The sequence below is a fragment of the Thamnophis elegans genome, chromosome 4, assembly GCF_009769535.1.
Source record: "Thamnophis elegans isolate rThaEle1 chromosome 4, rThaEle1.pri, whole genome shotgun sequence".
Taxonomy (NCBI): Eukaryota; Metazoa; Chordata; class Lepidosauria; order Squamata; family Colubridae; genus Thamnophis; species Thamnophis elegans.
This window is the reverse complement of record NC_045544.1, coordinates 68,940,640-68,964,887: the sequence shown is the minus strand read 5'-3', so window position 1 is coordinate 68,964,887 and position 24,248 is coordinate 68,940,640. Positions and strand designations below refer to the sequence as shown.

At 31.8% G+C, this 24,248-nt stretch overlaps 1 protein-coding gene across 1 annotated transcript in view; it reads right to left on the bottom strand.

The window, feature by feature from the left end:
- RYR2 (ryanodine receptor 2) overlaps positions 1 to 24,248 on the bottom strand; it is a 202,481-nt gene that overhangs the window by 70,863 nt on the left and 107,370 nt on the right. The window contains exons 47-65 of the mRNA XM_032216038.1: positions 23,601 to 23,706; positions 22,443 to 22,563; positions 22,128 to 22,297; positions 20,965 to 21,185; positions 19,090 to 19,180; positions 18,152 to 18,292; positions 16,858 to 17,021; positions 16,135 to 16,213; positions 14,904 to 14,993; positions 12,441 to 12,578; positions 11,725 to 11,802; positions 11,070 to 11,145; positions 10,308 to 10,434; positions 10,014 to 10,129; positions 9,262 to 9,326; positions 8,549 to 8,670; positions 5,229 to 5,278; positions 1,920 to 1,980; positions 403 to 641 (exon numbers count right to left, since the gene is read on the bottom strand). Coding sequence (XP_032071929.1) covers positions 403 to 641; positions 1,920 to 1,980; positions 5,229 to 5,278; positions 8,549 to 8,670; positions 9,262 to 9,326; positions 10,014 to 10,129; positions 10,308 to 10,434; positions 11,070 to 11,145; positions 11,725 to 11,802; positions 12,441 to 12,578; positions 14,904 to 14,993; positions 16,135 to 16,213; positions 16,858 to 17,021; positions 18,152 to 18,292; positions 19,090 to 19,180; positions 20,965 to 21,185; positions 22,128 to 22,297; positions 22,443 to 22,563; positions 23,601 to 23,706 — 2,255 coding nt within the window. The remainder of the gene's footprint in view (positions 1 to 402; positions 642 to 1,919; positions 1,981 to 5,228; positions 5,279 to 8,548; positions 8,671 to 9,261; positions 9,327 to 10,013; positions 10,130 to 10,307; positions 10,435 to 11,069; positions 11,146 to 11,724; positions 11,803 to 12,440; positions 12,579 to 14,903; positions 14,994 to 16,134; positions 16,214 to 16,857; positions 17,022 to 18,151; positions 18,293 to 19,089; positions 19,181 to 20,964; positions 21,186 to 22,127; positions 22,298 to 22,442; positions 22,564 to 23,600; positions 23,707 to 24,248) is intronic.

Here is a 24,248-nt window from a genome sequence, read left to right as displayed (position 1 = left end):
AAGAAAAACAGGAAGAAAAACTAAACAATTTTGTTCATTGCTTTTCGTTGTTATCCACAATATAACTAAGAGACCACTATAAACATACAAGAAAACAATTTAGAACAATTTGAAATTTTACATCTGGACATGCAAACATGCTAGCATTATTACAAATAGCTGAAGAATAGCTGAATCTGTCTCATTAAGAGCATTTAGTTACTTTCATTTTGAAGATGGATAAATGCAATCAATATAATTAAACACATGAAGCTGGAATTGTTGTTTGAAAATTGTTTTTATAAACTCCAACAAAATCAAGGTACTGGTGTATTATTGTCTCAAATATTAGAAGCCAAGCTATAATGTTCTTAAACATAATTTAGAGTTGTAATGGTATAAATTATTCATTTTAATACTTACATATCAAATCTTCACCAAACTGATGCTGTCCAATGTGCTCAAATAATGAAGACAATACTGGCAGGAGAGCCACTGTTGTGTAGTTAATAATTTGTGTTACTCCTTTTGGCTGACTCCTGGTGTGTGTGAATTGCCCCTGCTTAAGATTTTCCATTGTTTTTTCAAGGTCCTCTGCAGCATTATCCAAAAATGTCCTCAAAGCCATCTTAACAGATTCCAAACCTGTCTTCATCACTGTCCTGTATATCGTTTGCACATAAAATAACATTATATACTATTATGAACAAAATCCAAGAGTTTCTAGGTACCAAGGAACACAATTTTTGAGAATCATTACAAATGGTTAGAGAACTATCATAAAAAGACATTATAGTTAATCTTGAACCTAGTAAGCAAAATTGTTAGTTGACATAATTCTATCATTGCTTCCTCCCTGGAAGGAAGATTGGCTCCATCCAGAAATTAATTAAAACTGAACTTTTAAAGGGATTTGGGGAGTTAGCTATGGTTGTATTGTTATGATTTATATTTCTATGGGAATTCAAGATAGTTTACATGAGAATCTTCTATCACTTTTTTTATCTCTACAAAGTAAACTTGTCTGAGAGATAGTGACTAGTTCAAATTTACCCAGTACTATACATATAGAGTTGTGTAACATCTCTAAGTAGAAATTTAAAGATGTATATTTGGTTCAGTCTGATATATTGACTACAATGTATGCTGGCTCTTATGAAGCCATACCTCTATAATATGATAATTCTTTTGATAACATCATAATTAGATGCAAGTCAGTTCTGTGCCTGAGGCTACCCTGAAGCTGTAGCAAATATAGAACACACTAGCATAAGTGTTTATTAGAATACAGGAATCTCTGTAAGAGGAAAAAGCAGTATATAGCTCTAACAGTTGCATGTGTTTACACTAAGCAACAATAAAGAGTAGGAACAAGCTGATTATGTCAAAGATGGACTGCAAAAGATCTGAAAATATAGTTTTAAGAATCAGTTCAGAGCATACAGTGTAAAACAACAAAAGATACACTGTTGAATTATTTGTTAGAAAATAAATTTTTAGAATGGTGAAGATAGTGTTAATGCAACATGGTATCTAATATTTAAAGTTTCAGTAATAGCACCATACTTTTAAATACATTCAAAACATTCACATTATATGTAATGTTATGATTTGTAATGAAACATTTTCACCATGCAATTATCCTCCATTCTGAATTGAGAAAATAGTTATGATGAAGCTCATATATAAATATGAAATCTATGAAATTTCCAAGTAAACTTAAAAATACTAAATATGAGAAATAGGAATTGGGACACATAAATAGATGATATCTCATCCAATATTTTCAATGGGACAGAAGCATTGATAGTTTTTCCCTGTAATTATTAATCTTTCTGATTTAGTGAGTCTCCATTTATGGAAAAAGACAAATAATGTTGTCCCTATCAGTTTTCTGTAAATCAAAACAATAATTTAATAAAATGTATTTAGCAATTTACCTTGCATCCAAGGTCTGACCCAAGATATGAAGACAATTGACTATTGAAGTTGCATCATTTCCTAAGGGCACCAGAGGAAAGGAGAAAAATGAGATTTTTTGTATTATACCATTTCTATTTTTCACCAGTAGTGGTGAACTTATAAATATAATTTAATATTATATATTAATTAAAGTATTATTTCAATGATTTCAGCAGATGCAAAAAAGAAACATCTAAGATAAACAACGCATTTTCCGTGAATGTGATAATCTTTGTGAATATTTTTTGACATTTCAAGTTTTCAGATTGTATTCTTTAAAAAATAATCTTTTAATCACATTAATTTATGTATTAAGAGAGACGTGTATGTACTATAATGTGTCATGATTCACATCTGAATCTAAAGCTGTCAGAATAATGAGAGCAATGAGTCATGCAAAGATATCCATTGATGTGTAAGAGAAGAGGTTGAAGAATGGAGATGTCAAAAATAGATTTTAAAATATTTTGGGCAATAATAAAATTATAATGAGTGCAAGAACGTCTAAGAGTTTTTCTCAAAGACTTTTTTTTACATAATTCACAATCTAGGATATAACCCAGTAGACTATAGTTAAATGATTTTAGCCCTTCATACACTAAGAAAGTATATTTTTCACTGAAATTCATGGTGCTTAGACTTTTTGCATGAATTTTGCTGGAGTCACAATATAGGAAACATGACTCCAATTAAAGAACTGTTCAGGACTTATTTCTTTCTACAATTACATCAGCTGCATACAGTTTTGAGTAGAAAATATGATGGTAAGTGTAATACTTCTGTATACACTAAGGAATATCGTGCATGTTGTCTCATAGTTGTATTAATGAAATACAATTTCATTTATTATATTTATTTACATTTATATAAACCATATCATCTGCATCATATTTGAGCTGTATGTAAAATTAATTAGTAACATTTTGAATTAAAAATTCCTAAAATACACCAAATTCAGACTTTCATGTTGTCAGATTTCAGTGTGACATGATTTTTTCCCATAATGTTCAGATAAAATATCATAAAGGAAAGTTTAACTATATAAAATATGGAATGTCAAAAAACGTTTAACAGAATAAGCAGACATTCTTACTAAGAATGTCTCAAAAAAATTAAATGATTTTATAATAATAAAATCCCTAAACATGGAATTCTATTGAACAGAAAATGTCAGAGAAAGTATAAATAAAACTTAAAATTACTAAATTCTTAAAAGGTCTGTAGATAAATGATTAAGGAATGAACTATATTATAAAAATACTAGGTAGATGAATGAATGTTTTGTAGATGTTTTACTGTTATCTGAAGAATGTACATTCCATTTGTTTAGCGGTGTACAAAAAGTAACAAGAAGATAATGGTGTAATTAATGTCATACTTTCATATATATAAACATTTTGAATGTATTTGTTTTTTAAAAATACCTTATTAATAAAAGTATTTGAAGTAGAAAATAATAGCAAAACTAATATTAGGTGACCTTAGTGAAAACCATTTCTCCCTTTCCAATTCTCACTTCTGATAAAGAGAGTATTTAGAAAGGGACATCAGGTAATGGCTGATCTGCTATAAATGCATGTAGAATTGCACCAACACACAACACACACACACACACACAAACACACACACACACACACGCACTGAGGAGAAAAGAAATCCTGTATTTGTGGTTCAAAAATAAAATACATCTAAGATGCATTGTTCCAGTAATTACAATAATATATTAAAGTTTAATCAGTGTATCTGTCATGCAAGAATGACCTCTTACAAATGTTTGAAGCATACCTCTCTTTCCTATTAGAAGTGAATTTTTTAAGGATGCAAGTCATGGTCCTTTTTTGGGATGTTGTGTGTGATTTTTATTTTATCTCCTTGTACAAGTATTCAGTATTTTGGAGTTTTTCAGCATGACTGAGCGTTACTGAAATGTTTGACTGCTTCAGGTATTTAGAAGTTACTTTAGAACTTCTCTAAAACTTGTAACTCTATGGAATATGCTGATATAGGTCCCTTGCTTTTCGTGAATCTTGTTTTAGCTTCTGTCAAACTTGACATAGGAGTTTGCATCAAAGATAATCAACCATTTTCTGTTGCTCCAGGATAACTAATCTCACGTATAGTATTTGCTATGGTAGGCATTTTCAATCAAGCCATATTTCAGTTCAGTAAAATAAAATTAGCAACAAACATCAAAGATAAGCTGAATTTCATTGCTTTTGCCTTTTCATTTCAAAATCTGTATGTTTAGTAAGGGCTTGCTAAGGTGGTCTATTCGGCTGATTTCTGATCGTTTTATGCAAGTCTGGATATAAAATTCCAATTGAAAAAGAACTAAACAATGACCTTAAGACCCTAGAAATCTGTGAATAAAATTCCAGCTGACAAAGAGCTAAACACTGACTTGCAGGCATTGAAAAAATACATGATTTTTATTGAGAGAACTCCTCTGCCAATCTTTTTGCCAATGATCAGCCCAGAGTCACTCACTAAGTTGCATAGCTGACTCTGGCCATGAATCTATGTCTCCCTAGCATCAGTTCAGTACTTTAACCACTATACATTTGCTGTCTTATTAGGATCACTTATATGAGACTAATATATTTATACAAATCAAAATAATTCATCAATAATCTGTTTCAAATTACTATGAAATAACCAGAGTCCTGGTCAAAATTAAGTTTCAAATATGGAAGGATTCCAATAACAATTCTCTTTTCTTACAGGAATGGTAATTATAAGCTTTCAACGTAGCTATATACATAATTTAACTTTTAAAACAATTTTACACCACAGAACACCTTGTGAGTAATAGGGATGGGAAACTTACTCTGCTGATCTATATGGAATTTTTCATTATTCATACTCAAGAGGCAAACATGCAATACTTATTTTATAAAAAAAACAGAGCAACAGAATTACTTGATCTCTTGGCACATAACTCAAAAAGAGGCTGTGCAAATGCTGTGTGTGCGCATGTATACAGTATATATAGATATGGGGAACACAGAAAGCAGGATCAAATGAATAGTCATGACCCCAAAATACACAGGATCCACAGTAACTGCTATGGAAATGCTATGCCATTTTAGCAGGAAAACTGGGTAAATAATCAAATGAAAATTTGCATGTTTAGTGCACATGTAGGCTCCCTTCATTTGCTAGTTCCCAAATATTATCAATGATATATAAAATCATGCAGCATGCAAGCAAAGAGGACACACAGAGTTGCAAATAATGATAAGAAAAACAAGGGATGCTCAAACAAGCATTTGTCAAGGTCTCCTTACCAAACAGTGAAATCCTATGCCTGACAAGAACTCCAAGTTTGCAGAATAGGCTAAAGACAAAGGATAAATGAAAGAGAAGGGAGGGGACAAAGAAAAAAAGGAAGAAAATAAGAAGTGATGTATGAGCAGGAAAAAGCAACATGATGTTTTGCAGAAAGAATCAGTTCTGAGCAGAATGTAGGACTGAAAATACTACAAAAGTTTCCAAGAATTCCTCCAAAACAAATGTAGTTAAGAAAGCAAATATCTGAGGTAAAGAAACAGAGTAAGTGGGAAGCCCTATCAAGAAATAGCCTTTAAAACGTTAGGCACAAAGTTCAATTAGTAGCCTAGTATTTAGATAAAAGGGTAAACATAAACATGTATTTTTAAAAGCAAGAGAAAAAAGGTTCTGACTGAGTAACAGCCAAACATTTAATAATAGTATACAGTACATTTATTTTATGTACGCATAAAGCTTGTATTGCTTTTTTAAAATAAAATGTGTTTGATATACAATTCCTACTGGCCACAGTCCAACACAGATTTACTAAAGCCATTAATTTCAGTGGGCTTAAGTGCATTAAATTCTGCTTGATTAACGTTAATGAAAATGAGTAAGATACAAATTTTAAGTAGATATGAATGGCTTGGTTTTTATAAAATGGATTGCATCTGATTGCTCTGTTTCACTGATACAAACTGTTTCCATGGAAAAGAGAGCTCCATCTGTAAATGCAGATATGAGTTGTTATGAACTCAAGTCATCCTATAAGAAGGCTGATGAATAATGAATTATGGAATTCATTATTTCCACATTTTCAGAGATGGTGTAATATTTCAAGGGATGTTCATATTATGAATTAAATAAATAAATATTAACAATATACTTTATGTCTTGGAATGAAGTAAATTTAAGCTAAAACTTAAATTCCTTGAAATGTATGTTTTATACAATATGTTTTGCCCGGAAGAAATACTAACTAGGTATTATCATGTGCTCCCAGACAAAATGACATAATTGCTTTTAATTATCTCGTAATAAGTTACTCTTTTATAGAAGAAAACTCTGCACTGTTTAATGGTACCTTGATTAGGTTAATGAATCAAAATATCCGTTCCAGAGGTATTTCTAAGGCAACATTTTATTTTGAAAATTCAAGAACAATGTAATTTTATAAAAGACATGGAAAAACATTAAAATTTTCCTTTATTTTGTCTAATTCAGAAATTGTCAGATACAATGATAAAGTGTATTTACAGTTATTCTGTTATTCTGTCATGAGTTTAATATTTTATTTTCAATTATCAAATGGGATAAAAACAGTTGCAAACATTCATATTCAAAGAAAATAGTAAGAGTTTTGAAAGTAGGGGAATTACACAGGATTGGCTATTTAGCACAATTATTAGTCTCAAATTCTATTTGCTAGCCTTTTGATTTAAAAGATTCAATAAGTGTCAGTGGTGAAAATGTGGAGAGTGTCTTTGACCATAAATAAATAAATAAATAAGAGCATAATTACAGAGAATGTACAAACCAAATATTTGTTTTCAGCAGGACCTTGAGAAATGTACAATCATGGGAAAGAAAATTAGTTGATTTGGAAATAGCCAAAAATAAAGTAAATAGACTTGAATTATAGGATGATTTTACAATAATATGGAATTTAAGATTTGTTGCTGAATATAAAAGAATGCCAATATGATAGGAGAAAAACAAATCTGAGAATAAGTGAAATGCATAGTGAATGGTTGAATATTGATCAGGAAGAAAGGATGTTTATTCCCAACTTTGGTTGATATAGTTATGGATCAGTGGTGGGTTGCCAAATTTTTTATTATTGGTTTGGGTGTGCTCGCCCATTCGCACAACACTTTTGCGCATGCTCAGAAGCATCTGGGCAGGTGGGCAGAGCCTCCCGCCACCGATACCACCGGTTCGGCCGATCTGGGCCAAACCAGGAGCAACTCACCTCTGTTATGGATAAATGTAATGAATATGGGTGTCCTTCTACATATAAATGACACTACATTGTCTACATGTAAAAGGATACTCATATTGTTAATTAAGAACCCAAATAATTTGCAGTGAATGCTATAAAACAGTCGTCCCCAACTTTTGCAGCTTGGAGGCCCAGCAGGTAGATGGGGGAGAATGAAACTGGATTATATGAGCAGTAAGCCGGTACACTTACATGCGGACACAGCTCAACTTGCATGAGCAAAGGGCTGGAGTGCTCATGCACACAGAGTTCGACTCGTGGAGGTGAGTTTGATTGTGTAGGGAGAATAATTTGACAAAAAATAATTTTGTCAATCACAAAATGACTATATGAAGAAAGATTGAATGTCTGTGAAAGTCATGTTCGATTGAGTTGGTAAGATCCTCAAAAAGAAAAGGATAAGAACAAAAGGCAATGAATGAGTGAATCAGTACAAATGTACAAAGGAGAACATGATGAGTTATGTGTATGCCATTTTAATTATCTGCTACTATTGAATAAACTGAATCAAATATTTGGCCTATTTTAGTTTCATAGGACATTGGCATAGGACTTTGGCTCTTTCATTATTTCTTTCCTTCAAAATTTCCCAGCAAAAAAGACTCTTTGTTAATGATATCACAGATGAACAGAACCATATCAAACGTAATCTAACAAGGGGACTAGTAACACATTTTATTATTATCTTATTAGAAGCATAAACTGGGTGATGAAGTGAGATATAGTTGATGAAACTATATGCCTTCTAATAACATTTTCTGGTTGTAAAATTTACTATAGTAGTTCATACAAAGATGGGAACAGGAAGGTTAGCCATAATATACTTTCGCATGTATGTGCATGCATGTATATCTGTACCAGTAATACCAGTAAAAAAATAAAGAAATTCTAGAATTTCTTATTATAACAGATAGGAAATATGATTAATGCTTGTATGTCACCTTATGTAAAAATATATTGGTGAAATCAAAAATGAGAGCACACAGAATTACAAAATTATTAATATTCATGTATATAATTTATGTCCTGTTTTTCTAGTATTCAAGATGACTATCAGCTGCCGAAACATAAAAGCTAGGAGCCTCTCTAGTTAAATGCAATGGGAGGGAAGGGGGAGAATATAAGAGATGATGAAACATGGAAAACACTACTTGGTATAAGAGAAAGATCAAGAAAATTATACAAATTTCACTTTTTAGAGTTTATCTTATAAAATAGATGTTGGATTTTTGTTACTTCTCACGTTTCTAAATATATCCATAAAACTGCCAATGTTTTAGAATATGCAAATTGGCTATTATACTTTATCATATACTATGTTATATATGCTTTTACCTGGTTACCATTTCTTTCTCCTTGTTAGAAGCATGACCCCCACTGCTCAGAGGTCTGCTTGCTGCAGATAGGAAATACAGGCGGTGATTTTTGAAATACTGATCAATTAAAGGAAGTACAACCTGAAATAAACATATGGAAGAGATAAAATAGTGTATACTGATTAGTACAATTTCTTACTCCTAGTATTTTTATTCCTTAGTTTCATGGCACTAAAGACCTGTCAACATGCAATATATGCAAGATTTATTAACATAAATTCAACTTTTCTCAAGGGTATGTCTTTTAGTAGGGTTTACTATTAGATCAAAATTTTATCCTTTTATCTGGAGGTAAAAAAATAGCTTCCAGTTTTAATGTTCTTATATTTTTACTTTATTATTTTTTATAATTTTAATTGCAGAAATTCTCTCAAAGCCTGATCTTGAATTAGCAATAATAGCTCAGCAATTGAGAATCATTTTGCTGAAGCAGTTATGCGAGAATATGGGGAACTACCCAAAGAATAATTTTTGCTTCTAGCATCTATTTTTCTAATTTAAAAAAATCAATACAAGTCACTGGATGATTAGCAAGCAGGAACATGTTACTGAGCTACCATCTGCAGCATTTATGTGGCTTGTTCTCAATGTCGTAGCTATGCTTTATAGTTGAATAATATTAACTTTTAATTTGCTATAATAAATATGACAGAAAAATAGCATATACTTTACTTTAGCAAAGAATTTGATTTCTTGTTCATAAGGAAACTGTTCTCCTTTCCCTCTGCTGCCACCATCTGTATAAGAAAAAATGTTATAAATTTAATTAAATATATTACAGCCAATTTTTGCATTATACTCTTTATAAATTAAACTTTGCATCTATCCATTCTACAGTACTACATGACTTGAAATGATAATTTTTATTTAAATGTTTTAAGGTTCTTCTTTACCCACACAGCAGCACAGTAACAAACTTAATTTCAGTATATAGCATCCATATACTCTATAAAACAAAAACAGAATTCAGTCTTGATTAATCTGCAGTAGTGTCTTGCATTATAACTAGCAGCTTGAAAAGGCAAAGATTCTCTCTTTTTTTAGGAGAGCAAATTAAATCCCCAAAGCATTTGCTAAGAACTCAACTACATAAAATACAAATTACTTCTGATGAATAGCAATTCATAATTTCTTTATTACAGAAGCCATAGTGACCTGATTGATATCAAATGTAACACTACAATGTACTAAAACCAAGAACAGAGAAACCACCCTACAACTTAGCACTGTGTTTGGATTAAGTCTTTATTAACGAAGGTGTTCAACTGTTACAGTTCAAAAAGAAGTAATGTTGAACTGTATCTCAAAAATAATAATAATAATACACTTTTAACACTTTTTATAGCCATTTGCTTCTTATTAACCATGTAAAAGAACTTAAGGCTATATTTTATAACATAAAATATATATTTACAATATCTTACCGAATTCCAGAATATACTGATGGGCTTCATCTACGTATCGTATCAATTGCTGGAGAAAACTGTAAGCAAACCTTTTTTCAATGGATGGTGTGTCTAATTCTAAATCCTTTAAGCCTCTGGAACAAATTTAAAAAAATTGGGAGGGGGGAGTATGTCTTATACACCAAAAAATATAGTATTTATTTTCTTATAAAAAACAAATCTTCCCATGCAGTACATTTTTCAGCCACATAAAGTACATAATGAAGATTATTTCAGTTTTAAAGCCTACAGCAATAACTGATTAGCATTTACCTGGACACAACATAGCCATTGATCTGGAGGAACTTCAGAATATCTTGGGCTTTCTCTCTATCCTTAGCTTTTTCTTTGGCTGTCAATGTATCATAGGGTACAAGTAGGGGATGATTTCCTCCTCCCACTAGAATGCATTAAGAAATTAAATGACAAAATAACAACAATAGCATTATTTTTAAAAGAATTAAATTTCATAAAACATAAAGACATTACAGTATTCATTTTGCCCTGCTAGATATATCTTCTAGTATCATCACCTCCATATTATTAAAATAGGTAATATTTCATTCCGGATGCTAATATTTTAATTCACTAATACTTATTGCTAAGAATGAAAATCCCAACTCTTACAATCCATATTATTAGCCTGTTATGCAGTTTATTTGTTACATTTATATGCCACCCATCTCATTGTCAAGAGACTCTTACTAGAAGTTCATTTAACATTTTAGAAGTCATATGTGGCAAAAGTCATTCAACAATTAATTCTGCCTAAATGTCTTAGAATCACATTTGTTTGCATGCATTTTAATACTTTCACCAGGTCAGGCACTGCAGAAATGGTTACTTTAGATTACGACATATTGACCCCCATAATACCATACATAAAATCCTAAATTATACTGAAAATACTATTTTGACTATAGAATGTTAATTTCTTGGCCTTTCAATTTTCTATTTCAAAATGCAGCATGTCCTTAACAAGTACTCTTGATGGTCAGCCTAAGGTCATTTATATATTTTTAAAAGTGATTGTACCTTTGGCTTCAAGCTCCATTTTCTTTTTTTTTGCCCATATGTTATGATAATTTTCAGCCATCATCTCAGCCATTGCCTAAGGAAGAAGAAAGACATAAATAATTACAATTTGTTCCCTAGTAGGTTAGTTAAGCTTGTTTTCATTTTTTTAACAAAATAATTGTTGCATTTCTGGTCCCAGTCAAAAGAATTAAATACCAACTTCAGGCATTTTTTAAAATAATTAATTTGATAATTAATTCCCACAAATTCTCTCCATTACAGAAATTGCATGAGCAGAATCCTGGCATGCTCCCTTGGGAGGTGGGGAGGAGGAAATTTTTGCCAATTCACCCTTCAGCTCCTTGTGCTTCCCTAAATCTGGTCTGGAGAACCTTCCAGATCAGTGTTGAAAGTAGCAGGGAACGTTGCAGGGAAAGGAGGAATCGGCAAAAATTGCCTCTTACCCTTCCACCTGCGGGAACCACTGTATCAAAAGCCCTTCCATTCTTGGAAGACCAATTGCAGGTCCAAGCATCTGTCAGAAAAGTTGGAGAATAAATGATAACTATCAGTGGATTGATAGAGAACTGCATTAAGTAATTATTGAAAAAGCCATGGAAATTTCTTAAAACATTACATTCCTAATGTTGATTACAATAACCATGCAACTTACATGTAACTCTTTGGACAGGGTAACATTACTCATGTCAATTGCACGGGGAGTATAGCCATGGACTGTATCTACAGAAACCTGAATAAATATCAATGGAGGTGTTAACAGAAGAAAAGAACAATAGAACATATTTGAACAAGTTTAATGACAGCTTACAGAAGAGCTCCATCAAGGAATAGGAAAACATTGGCAAATTTATTAGTTTATCGCTGTTTCATATATTTCTCTATTAGTTTATCTAATTTCAGGAATTTCAATGCTGTATAGGAATTCCACTAAAGTTTTTATGAAAGTGAAAATGTGTATCGCAAAACATTTAGAAGCAGTATTACTTGAAGAAAGGATTTATCTCATAGAAAAGAAAAATACATATTCTCTCTCAAGCTTGTTTACATTTAAAATTACATTTCTTTCCATATACTGGCCTGTTAAATTCATTAGTTTTATAAAAATCACAATCCTAAAATATTTTGTGAAGAGAAATTTCATTTTCTTTAGCTACTTCAAAAACAGCAAATACAAGATAAACATAGAGCATTAAACTATATAAAGTTTAGATTATTTCCCCCTGCTTATAGAACTTGGAAGCCAATGCTCACACTGAAGGAATGCTGCAGCTTTTACCTCAAAAATAGTATTTTAAAAAATAACTAGGAAATATTGGTGATAAAGCTACTAAGTAACATCATCAGAAGTGCTTGCAGCTCAAAATATACCTGACTTGTCTGTGATATCCGACGTGAACGATTATAAAGAGCCATAGAATCTCCTTCCCTCGTTCTTTCAACCCGCCATCCCCAAGCAAGCATGGTTTTCAGAGACTCTTTAATTGGCCATCTATAAATTTCTTTTTCCTGAAAAAAGTGCAGATATGATGATCCTATTAGTGGTAAAAGAGCTGTCCTCACATCTGGTTAGTAGCACCCAATCTTTTGATTGAATTTGAGATATGTATAAATAATAGAGACCACTACCCAGCAACTCTATATGAAAGGCAGATCCTTGACTACAAAACTCAGCTTTGATTCTATGCACATCTCTTTTAAAGTAACTTCCTTAGCAGCCAAACATTCAATTAGAAATTATTTTGGTTGTAAACTAGCATAAAACAAATAACAATCACTCTGAAATAGAAGAATAAAATATTACATTGAGAGAATAAAAGAAAATAAAGACTAGTATACCAGACTATAATTACACAGTATAGGGATTAAAACCAGGTGAAATCTATAAAATCATAGTCTATAACAGTGTCATAACTCTGGTCTATAAAGGCCTATGAGAACGTAAAGCTATGACTTTACAGAAATGCCTGCTATGTCTTCCTCTTGATTGACCCTTTAAGGAAGAAAATTCTGCAACATACATAAAGAGCTGAGACTCTTAAGACGATAGCAACTGGAATCATTTCCAATTTGCTGCATTGCCTTTTTATATATATGTACCTATAATAAATAAATAATATATATATATATATATATATATATATATATATATATATATATATATATATATATATATATATATATATATATATATATATATATATATATATATATTACTATTTGCAACACAATACCCAAGCAGGTTAAAGATTTAGACTTTTGCTAGCTGATCAGAATGCACAGTTATTAGTTTTGTTTTATAGTGATTGTTATCTGCCTTATGCTATTCTATGACCAAAATAAATAATAAATAATTTGAAAATGAGCACTAAAAGTATTATCATCCTTATGATAACCAAATATGTATATAAATTTTCTTTATGAAATAACTATTTTAAATTTTTATATTCATATCTCATATATAGTACATTAGAAGAGATACAAAAGTGGAAATAATCAAAAAGAAAAAAGGATAACTGTAAAAATCCATTAAATATAATACAAATATTATAAGCATTTGATGACTACTTTCTAAGGACAAGAGTACCATCCTTAAACTGCAGCAGTATATAGGAAAACAATTCCTATTAAAGGAACCTTTTATACTTTTGGTTTGAGTGGACTAGAAGACCTCCAAGATCCCTTCTAACTCTTCTCTTCTCTTCTATTCTATCATAGTAACTGAAGGAAAAGCAGAAATATCATGCCCTCATAAAGTGAAAGATGTATCATACACTTCAGAAGACCCCCTATACTTATTCTTTTATTGTGATATTTGGAGACTGATAATCTATCACAACCAGGAGACAGGTTAAGCAGTAAGTAGTAAATTAGTAGGAAGATTGCTAAAATCTTGGGATACTAAAAAAAATCAGTATCCATGGGAAGGAATAAAATCTTCATGCTTTACCAACCTGAAAATCCCCACCTCCAAACTCTTAAGAGAAATGTATAGCATCCTATGGAGAAAGTATTATTATCAATTTTGTAGAGGCCAATTTTGCTAGGACAGTGTAGTTGCTCCCACAGATCCTTTCAAATAACTTCTTCACCCCAAAAGCTGATGAGATTAAATGGGATTTGCAAGTGATATGACAAGCATATGAAAAGCAGTGCATTTACTCAACAAAGGAGGATATTTTGGAATTAGCTTAAAATACTGATGTTTGACAGAAATATACTTCCTGACCTAAGATAGAATAATTAAGTCTTTAACCAGTGATCAAATGTAAGATACATAGTTCATAATTGGATCCTGGTTCAATAATAATCTTCACAGACTATTGTCCTGTGATTATGATGTTTAGATCTATAAGGATTTATGGAGCAAAGGCTAAATTATGATAGGTGCAAAGTTTTTTCTTCAAACTCTACTTTTAGTGCTCTCCTTTATAGTGCAAACATTACAAAGTTCATCACACACAATCTCTTTAGCCCTTCTATAGTGATGAAATTTGACAGGGATGAGCAAAAGAGAAACAAAATGGAGACTAGAGTTCCTGTGACTATTTTTGCTGGGTATGTTCAGTATGTTTCTTTCTGCTGGAGTTCTGAAAGAATTGACATAGGTTCTGTGCTATAATAATGCAAAGAATCTGGAGAAAATTCTGACTGTTCAGAATTTATTATTCTTGCCTTTCCAACTGAAAATTTTATATGTGGCAGAAGAAACAACATATATTCTTCAAGTCTTAAAGGATTTTTCTAATTAATGGGAAAGCTCTAAAATTGGCTGCTTCTTTCAATGATTAAAAGAAAAGATTACAACAAAAAAATCTGACATGAACTTCTTACCTTTTCTGATAATAGTTTATATTGTTTCATTAATGGCTGCACTTTGGAAGATTCTGAATATGTTTCACCATATATCCACCCATTTGCAAACTGACAAAAGTTTAAAGAAAAGGAAGGGATAAGTTGATCAAGAATATTGATGCCGTTTATGATTTGGATGCTCTTTTTGCATGCTATCAATATACTATACCAAGCTCATGAAGCAAATGAAATTTCCCATATTTTTATCTTGATTCTTCTACTCTTCTAATCTTAATACTTGTTATAACAGTTATTAAAAACTCCTGGGCTTTAATTTGTCATGCAAATTTTAGTTCCACAAGTGTTATACAGTATATTATAATGTAATATTTTTCATCTTGTATAGCAATCGCTTTTATAAACTGATAATGAGGTCATAGTAAAAGTGTCTATATCCTAAATATCATGCACAAGGGGAATTAATTCATCACAAACCCCAAAATTTCCAAAGGTGCAGAAACCTTATGGGGCAAAAACTCTAAAGAATTTTTTTAAAAGCCTGATAAAAACTGAGCATGCTTAATGGACACAAAATGCCGACTGACTGTTGAGTAGAATGAAGAGTGGGTGGAAGGGAATATAGTGCAATAAATGTACTTTAGAATCTTCATTGAGGGTACTAAGAACCTGCATGTCTATGTTTGAGCTCACCACAAAAATTGAACAGGTTATGTTGAAGCACTGCAAAAAAATGCTAATGATTATAACTTCTTGCAGTATCAGTCTCCATTTTTTTAAATATTCAGAGGAGAGATACAGGTGTTCTTCAGTGAAAGGGATTGGGACAAATACCATTTTTTAAAAAAACTATTCTGTTTTAACAATAACGGCATTGTAAAAGACAACCATGCAAATGCAGCCATCCAATTATGTGATGATAACTGTGATACCAAAAAAATCTTATTAAAATAAACTTGTTAACTGAATGGATCTGTGTAAAATGTAAAAACTGAGCTGATCCTTTTCTTAGAGAAAGTAAATGCACTTAAAAATTTAAAAATCTGATTAAAGAATTAGAATGTTTGAATTAATGCAACATAAACAAAATTCCATGATGAATATTGAAATGCAAAATAAAGTCAGATCATTAGCAAGATTCATTCCCTAATGCTTTACATATATCCCAGCAACATGAGAGAGACAGAGAGAAGAAGAGGAAGGGAGGAAGAAAGAGATGCAAACAATACATAGATGTGAACATACACTTTACCTTTTCCATGCACCATTTATCGTGAGAATGTTCAGCATATTTGTTTATAAAGTAGTCTAGTTTTTCAGGAATTATAATGCTGAGTGAGAACAAACAAGGCAAAGATAAGTATTTCATGACAGGTTTTTTTCTTTATATATAATTTATCTACCTAAAAATCATTTAAATATTCATATTAGAGCATTTGCATTGCTCTAATTCTAGTATTATCTCAGACAACAAAAATGGTATTGGATCACTTTATAACAATTTTGAAAACAATAAAATAATCAGTCACTGAATAAAAGGAAACTTAAATTGCCAATTGTTCTTATACTTAATGCAATGTGATTATTAGAAAACAAATGTGAAATACTCTTTCTAAATAATTTAAATATTTTTGTATTTGAGAATCAACCTTCATTAACAACACAATATTCATATTATGAGCTGTAGTGGCGCAGTGGTTAGAGTGCAGTACTGCAGGCTACTTTTGCTGACTCCCGGCTGCCTGCAATTTGGCAGTTTGAATTTCACCAGGCTCAAGATTGACTCAGCCTTCCATCCTTCCAAGGTCGATAAAATGAGGACCCAGATTGTTGGGGGCAATATGCTGACTCTGTAAACTGCTTAGAGAGGGCTGTAAAGCACTGTGAAGTTGTATATAAGTCTAAGCGCTACTGCTATTTCATATTATTTTAAAAGTTACGCTCAACTAAATACCGGCTTTGAAAACATCCTTACTTTGAAGTATCAACAGGCTGTGGATTGAAGTTCCCATCTGAATCCATGGAAGCCTGTTTTTCCATAACACCAACATAATTTGATTCCATGTAATCAGGAGGTAAAGCCCCAGCTACAGCACTCAAGCATGGCAGTGCTAATTTAAATAGTTCTTGTTCATATTTCTATAAAGATAAAAAAGGATGCAAAAAACTCTGGTAAAAAATTAAGACAATTTCCATTTATCTGGGAAAGGTGTCAACATTCTATTACCACTATCATTACTATATTTAGTATTACTTTTAAAAACCCATTAATTGAGTTTACTCTTAAGTCAAACTACTTCAGGCTTTCTATCTAAAACAAAGCCACACTTCCTGAGGGTATTCATCTCAGTCCCTTCCCTGCACTAGAGGGAAGAGCCATCAAGTCCATTGGGATATTGTTCCCTATAGAAGCTGAGCCTTGTTATATTTGATAAATATTGACCACACAAGGAAAAAAATGAAAAAGAAACATGAGATGCTTCATAGTCTGCAGATAGATTAGCAATTAAGGATTTTAACCAGGCAAACATTTGTTGAAATGTTGATTTAGAGGGGAGGTTATTTTAGGTTTGATAGTCTGCTGAGTTACTTACAATTGTCAGCTGAATCAATATTTTTCAATTCTAGCGTCATGATGGTAGTTCTAACTAGCAGTTGAGTTTGCTCAGAACTAGAATCTTTCCCTATGACATACTAAACATTAACAACAATAATCAATGGGAGAATTTCTGAGAGCCAGCGTGGCATTTATTTATGATACGGTGATTAAAGTACTGGAGTAAAGCTTGGAATTACAGGCTTTGGCCACCTTCAGCCATAGAAGCTCACTGGGTGATCTGGGGCCAGCCATCATCTTTCAGGTCCAGTTACCTCACAGAGTTCTTGTACTGGACAAAACAGGACAGAAGCCACTTTATGCTCCCAAATAAAAGGTGGAATATATATTGAATTTTTAAAAAATGAACTTTTATTTATAAATATTTAGCCCGCTCATATTCATCCCTATCTCATACTGCTAGCACAAATGGAATATTCACCACTATTACAAATTTTTCATTTAATATAATTCTTTTATTAAAGGCAACAAAGTTACAGAATAGGATAAACATTTATTAAAGTAATTTTCTAGCTAATTAATTTTTAAAGAAGATATATTTAAGCATCATTATAATTTTGTTTTCTAATATGCAGCCTTGCATATTTAACATGAAGTACAATTATTAATATATAATTAATACATATTAATATATCACATCTTAAAATGTTACCTTTTGAGATAAGGCATCAAAAATACCCCAGAACAGCTTTCTGGACAAATGAAGTTCTTCTTCTGATGCAGCACCAAAGTTGCCCCACCCTCCTAGTAAACAGTAGTATTTCCAACATCTTTCATAATGAATTGTCAGCAACTAAAAAAGAAACATGAGAGTTTGCTTTCTGACAATTCGATGAGGTAGTTACATATAATCACTTTAAATAACAGATGCACAAATTTTGCAACAGGTAAGTGACATAAAGATTAAAGGAATTATCTCAACCCAATCAACAATTATGGCAGAATTAATCTATTATTTGTTAAATTAGTATAAGGATTTTGGGTACTTTTTAAAGATAAACATTCAGCAAATAATTATTTTCATATCTCTAGATTATCTCCAAACCTATGGATGGTCTTACTTAATATGATTTGAATCATTTTAATCACTGATAGGTCTTGGCAAAACACTCTTCTATATGGGGGAGAATTTCCAAAATAATGAATGAAATAGGTCTTCTAAATAATCTTCATACAACTTGTATGAAGGTAAGACAAATATTTTCTCCTGTCTCTAGCTGAGATAATTACTTTATTTTGCAATTCTGCAAAATTCTGCAAAAATTTATATACAGCAAACCTAAGGCCAAGTCTGTGTTTTCAATGTTTACAGTATGTAGCTTTTTGTAAGCACAATTGAAATAACAAATATTAAATTGTATCCAGCTTTGAATCACAACTGAACTATCAAAGTGGAACCGAAAGAATAATAACCATGACATAGTTTTTGTGATCATCCTACATTTAGGGTTTGAATATTGCATTGGATGTAACATTGACCATGATTGGTCAATATTTTTTACTTCAAGGCAAATCAGAATATCACCAGTTTCTTCTGGTAGGTGATGCCTAATGACATTAATTGTATATTTTATAAAAAATCAAACTTACCTTAAGAGGCATTTTGGCATGTTCATTTAGAAGAGGGATATCAAACACTAATCTTCTCAACAAATGTTGCATCATTGAAGGTCTTAGCTGACTATCAGTAGAAAAAAAGGTTCAGTACAACATAGACTAGATTTATAACCATTATTGTGATTATGCAAGTGAGTAATCTGTAATCACTACAGAAGCTTAATCAGTATTTCTGATTAAAAGATAACAGTACATGAAATATGGAGATAAAATATGTTCAGACTCATGCTTGAACAAAGCCAGTGTGCGACCAAACAATGAGGGAGGTAATAAAAATGCCGAATTCATATTCAGTTGTTTTCTTTTAACATTATTTCATCTTCAACCTTTGCATGCAGTTATTTTCTTTTAACAAAATTTATGTTCTGTCTTTTGTAATATAGTAAAAAACTATAAACTGTATTTCATATTTGGAGTTTGGCAAGCAGGCATAATCAGATAAATATATCCCTTCCTCCCAGCATGTCTGAAACGTAACAATTTATTTTACATTTTAACTAACTCCTGTTTTTCACTGTTGACTTGTGGATAATTTATTAACCAACTAACTATATATTCTGTCTCAGCAAATGCTCATTCATTTGAGGATACCTCAGAAACGCATTATTTGTTCATTAGATGTTATAGCATTTTAACAGCATCAGCCCTGGAATCTATTTTATTATTACTTTAAGCATTACATATTAGTTAACATCTGCCATTTATTACATGCTAATAGTTGAAGTAATTACAGATACTTTTGATCTGTTGATTCATTTTACTATCAATCTATATCCCACTGGAATTGAACTCCTGCTGCACAAACTTTTTGCATACATGAAAATATTGACTTCTTGGCTTAATAGATACAAAAACGGTTAGCAGAGGGACTCTACACCTTTTTGTCTACTTTTGTAAGAACATGCTATCTACATGTTGTTTCCTAAATGAAGCTTATTTTTGTTTTTCTTTCAAGCAAGCAACTGCCTCAAGAATAATTTATTACAGGACTTCTAGGGGAGGTGTGGTGGACTGACTAATGTCTCTGGAACTGATGACCATGGCAAAAATGGAGGAACTGGCAAGTAGACCAGTTCCTTGGAAACTTTTTGGATAACAAAAAGGACAGGAGAATACCCATATGTGCTCTAGACAGCCGCTTCTTGTGAAGAGACTGCAGGACAGCAATTTTCTGCAGGTTTGAGCACTGGACGATGAAGAGCTCAGCCATCTTGCTTTTAAAGGACATTAAGTTTGCAAGCTTCACTTTCTAATGACTTTTTTAAATGGCCTATTGCACAGCTTAAAGCTATTAAAATATTTTCTTGCTGGATTTGCAAAAGAAGCTTGTTAAAGCTTTGAAGAAATCAGAACAACTGAAAATTCTATACTGTTTGGTTGAATTAAAGATAATGACTGTAGAAGTAAAAAGAAGAAATATAAAGTTGTTTTATTTGATTGGGGTAAAATAAAACATTTTTGCAAAGTTTTGGCAGCCCTTTATGGAATTTTTGCTGACACCAGGATTAATATTATATGGATTTGCTTCTAGAGAAGAGATAGTATATGGGATGAAGAGTTATCTGTTTAACCTTATAGGACAACAAGTTATTAAGCTTGTTTACATTTGACACAATCAACCATGAAAATCTCTTCTTTACATATTTCTTTTCTTCTCCTTTTTAATGTTCTTTTCCTTTTTTGTGTACTTTTTCTGTTATTTTTCTCTAAGTGTAATTTCTATTAGGTTAGACGACAGTAATCAAAATTCTTAATAACAATATATTTTAAAAAAGAATATCTTGCAGAAGGTATTCCCTTTATTTTAGTGTTTCTCTCTCCACCAATGCTATCATAATCGATCCTTACCCACAAATGGAGAGTAGGCACTCTTCAATAGAATCCCGCTGAGCTTTGGTAAGTGAACAGCCTTTGGAAAGCCGATATACAGTATGTAGCAAGGAATCTATAAGGGAAGCATGATGTTCTGTTCCAGCAAAAAGAGGAGCACATCTTGTTAATAAAGGCAAAACAGCAGTGCAGAGATACCGATTAAGAGCCAGGGCCATATCTGTGGCACTTAGGGCAACCTATAAATCAAATTATAAAGCAGTTCAGATATTTTGCTGCCCAAAAATGACACACAGTTGCAGTATGTTTGAGCTAATCCTTTTCAGAGCTATTAAGAATGTGAAATACATATTTTATATATTTTTTTTTCTTTATTCCAATCTTTTATTAAAATTATGAATCTAAACACTGAAGGACCACTAGATGGCAATAAGGTTTTCTGCATCTCACTGTGGCTATCTCACTGTTGCCCCAATTTCTGCAGTAGAAATAATTAAAACATATCATTTGCTTTATTATTCCCGTATTAAAATTGCATTCATTTTGAAATAGCAGTGATGACACAACAATCTGGATTTAGCCTATTATTAGAGATATTTGTGCATCATCTTATGCAATAACAATCAGATATTTAACCAGACAGAGGTCACTTCATTTGAACACTTCATTTGTGCTTAAATTAGAGTTTATTTTTTAAAACTGGAAGTCTATGTTGCTATGTCAAGGTTTTAACTTCAAAACCCACATATTAGAGGAATATTATATAATACAAAATGCAAGGAGCCCTCACTCATTCTCTCTACTAACCTAAATGACATTTTTAAGGTTAATTAACACTGAGAAACTGTGTTCACTTTAAACTTTCTACTAAACTTGAAACCTGAGCTCCCAGGTCTCAGAAGCTTTAAACCAAATGTTTCTTTTCCAAGAATAATACAGCAACTACAAAAGACAGCCAGGGAACTCCAGATAAATCACCATTGCCTTAAGGAACTGAAGACTGGGGTACATGAAGTTCCCCCACACCTTGTTCCCTTTGAATCCAAAGTGTTGCTCAACTTTAACTGAAAACATTAACTCATCATTTTAAAAAGTATTTAAAAGTATCAAAATGTATGCACAAGATAAATCTGGATAAAACAGAAAATGCTAATTAAGGAAAGTTAAAAGTTACTTGTTACCGTATCTAATGAAGCAGCTGCACGAAGATCTGGTAGAAAGCCAACTTCTAGTAGGTGTAGAAGAAAATCTTGGTTTTCAATTCCATAGACCCTGTCAAGAAACAATACCATCGCTGCCTTGTGATCAGGGCAAAAACCCCCTGACATATCAGGTTCTACAACATTGCCATCTGAAAAAAAGAGAAAGAGAGTTTGAAGGTAAGGAAAGGAGGGGGAAGTAGAGAGAGAGAAAACTATTTTTACACACATGTTGAAGAAGAAATAATCAAGTCATTCGTAATAAATAATAGAAGGAAAAACTGCAAGTTTTCTTACCTTTTGCTATTGTTGGCATGTGAAAAGGAATGCTAATTACACCCACCAAGTCCTCCAAAGGAATCAAGGACCTCAGAATAGATCTGATTCTAATGGCTTCCCCTTTGCCAGCATGGATGAGCTAATGGAATAAGGCAATTAAATAGTTAGATGGCTTGTATGAGAATGCAGCAATCAAAGAATGCAGATATATCCTTATACATAAGAATTCTATGATTAAGCTAATTATAAATGCATGTGCAGATAATAATTCTGTGAATTAACAGAATATAATTGTGTTGAAATCTCATAGAGCTCAACATTTGTTCAAAGATGGGCCTGATATCATATTCCAATGATGCACTATTAAAAGGAGGTGCTGTTCTCATGATAAATATTCCCCTGAAGGATCTGAAGAGGCAATTATATTAACATTCTATTTATGTCAAAAAAAGAGAAATGAGAAGTTCACAATTATAAAAAATCAAATCACATATTTGATTTCCCTATGGCTACAATGTGAAGTGAGTTTATTCTAGCTTAAGTTACTTTATTCATTCAACAATCACTATCACACAAATACCTATTTATACTCATGTTCTTTCCTTTCCCCATACAGGATCCAATCAAGAAATTTGGTGGTAAAAGTTGAAGGAGATTCTTTTCATTTATTAAATTTATATGCCACCTATCTCACTGTCAAGGAATAAGTAGGTATATTGATCCTAAATTCTACCTACAATAACTAAAAATTTGAATTTTACCATGTCTATATGAACTTTGAAGTGATCTATATCAACACAAATATAACATGAGATTCATAGAATAGTTATTTGTCTATTCTTCCATCTTTTCCATGTACTTAATTGTGTCTCCTACTTTACTGTTATTATTTTCTTCCTCTCAGCCACGTAATTATCTATACCATTAAATCTTCACTAGGTTACACAGAGATAAGATTGATCCTGCTGAAGATTTCATACTCCTGCAAACCATGTCATTATTCAGAACTTGCTGGTTTTTGTTCATGGGTACCACTATTTCACCCACAAGTCCATGAATTCAGGAATACTTGAATCAGAAAAAGGGTGAAGAATGACACATTCTGGTTCACATTATTAACACAGCTAGGATATAAATTCAACAAAAATAATAAATACTAATTACATAAATCCTTACATGCATTTCTGGAGCACAGCGTCCCAAGAGATCAATCAGAGCAGCATAAAAAGTCATGATGGCATTTCCCATGTGAACAGTATCATCCTCTTCTTCTACTTCACTTCTGTTCGGTTTTTCAAAGAAATTTAAAAATAGTGAAGGAATAATAATTTCTGTATTAAATCTGTTTATATAATGTATCTTTAGTCATATCTATGTTCAAGCCTTAGCATAACCAGTTAAAACTTAGATTTTAGTGCTCAGATAAACAATTAGGATTATAGTGAAAGTTTTATACCAATTTTAAGCCCTTGGTCTAAAATAATACGAAATAGAGGGCTTTTTTGGGTGGGATTTGTGGAAGGGGCATTTTTGTATAGACACATAACATTTCTAATATCTTTTTATATCATAAACCACCTGCCCACAGGCACAATGAATCTTATTTATTCCTTTTAGGCATTTAATATCTTATATAATAGAATATTCTATTTTCTATTTTTCAAATATGGTATACAAATCATAAATATTTATGCCAGACTGTAAATATGTGTGCATGAATGCGAGGGAGGGAGGAGTTGGGAATGGAATAGAAATATCCTCTGAATCTTTGGGGAAGAATCTAAGAAGAGAAGATATGATTAACTTTTGAGCACACATTTAATC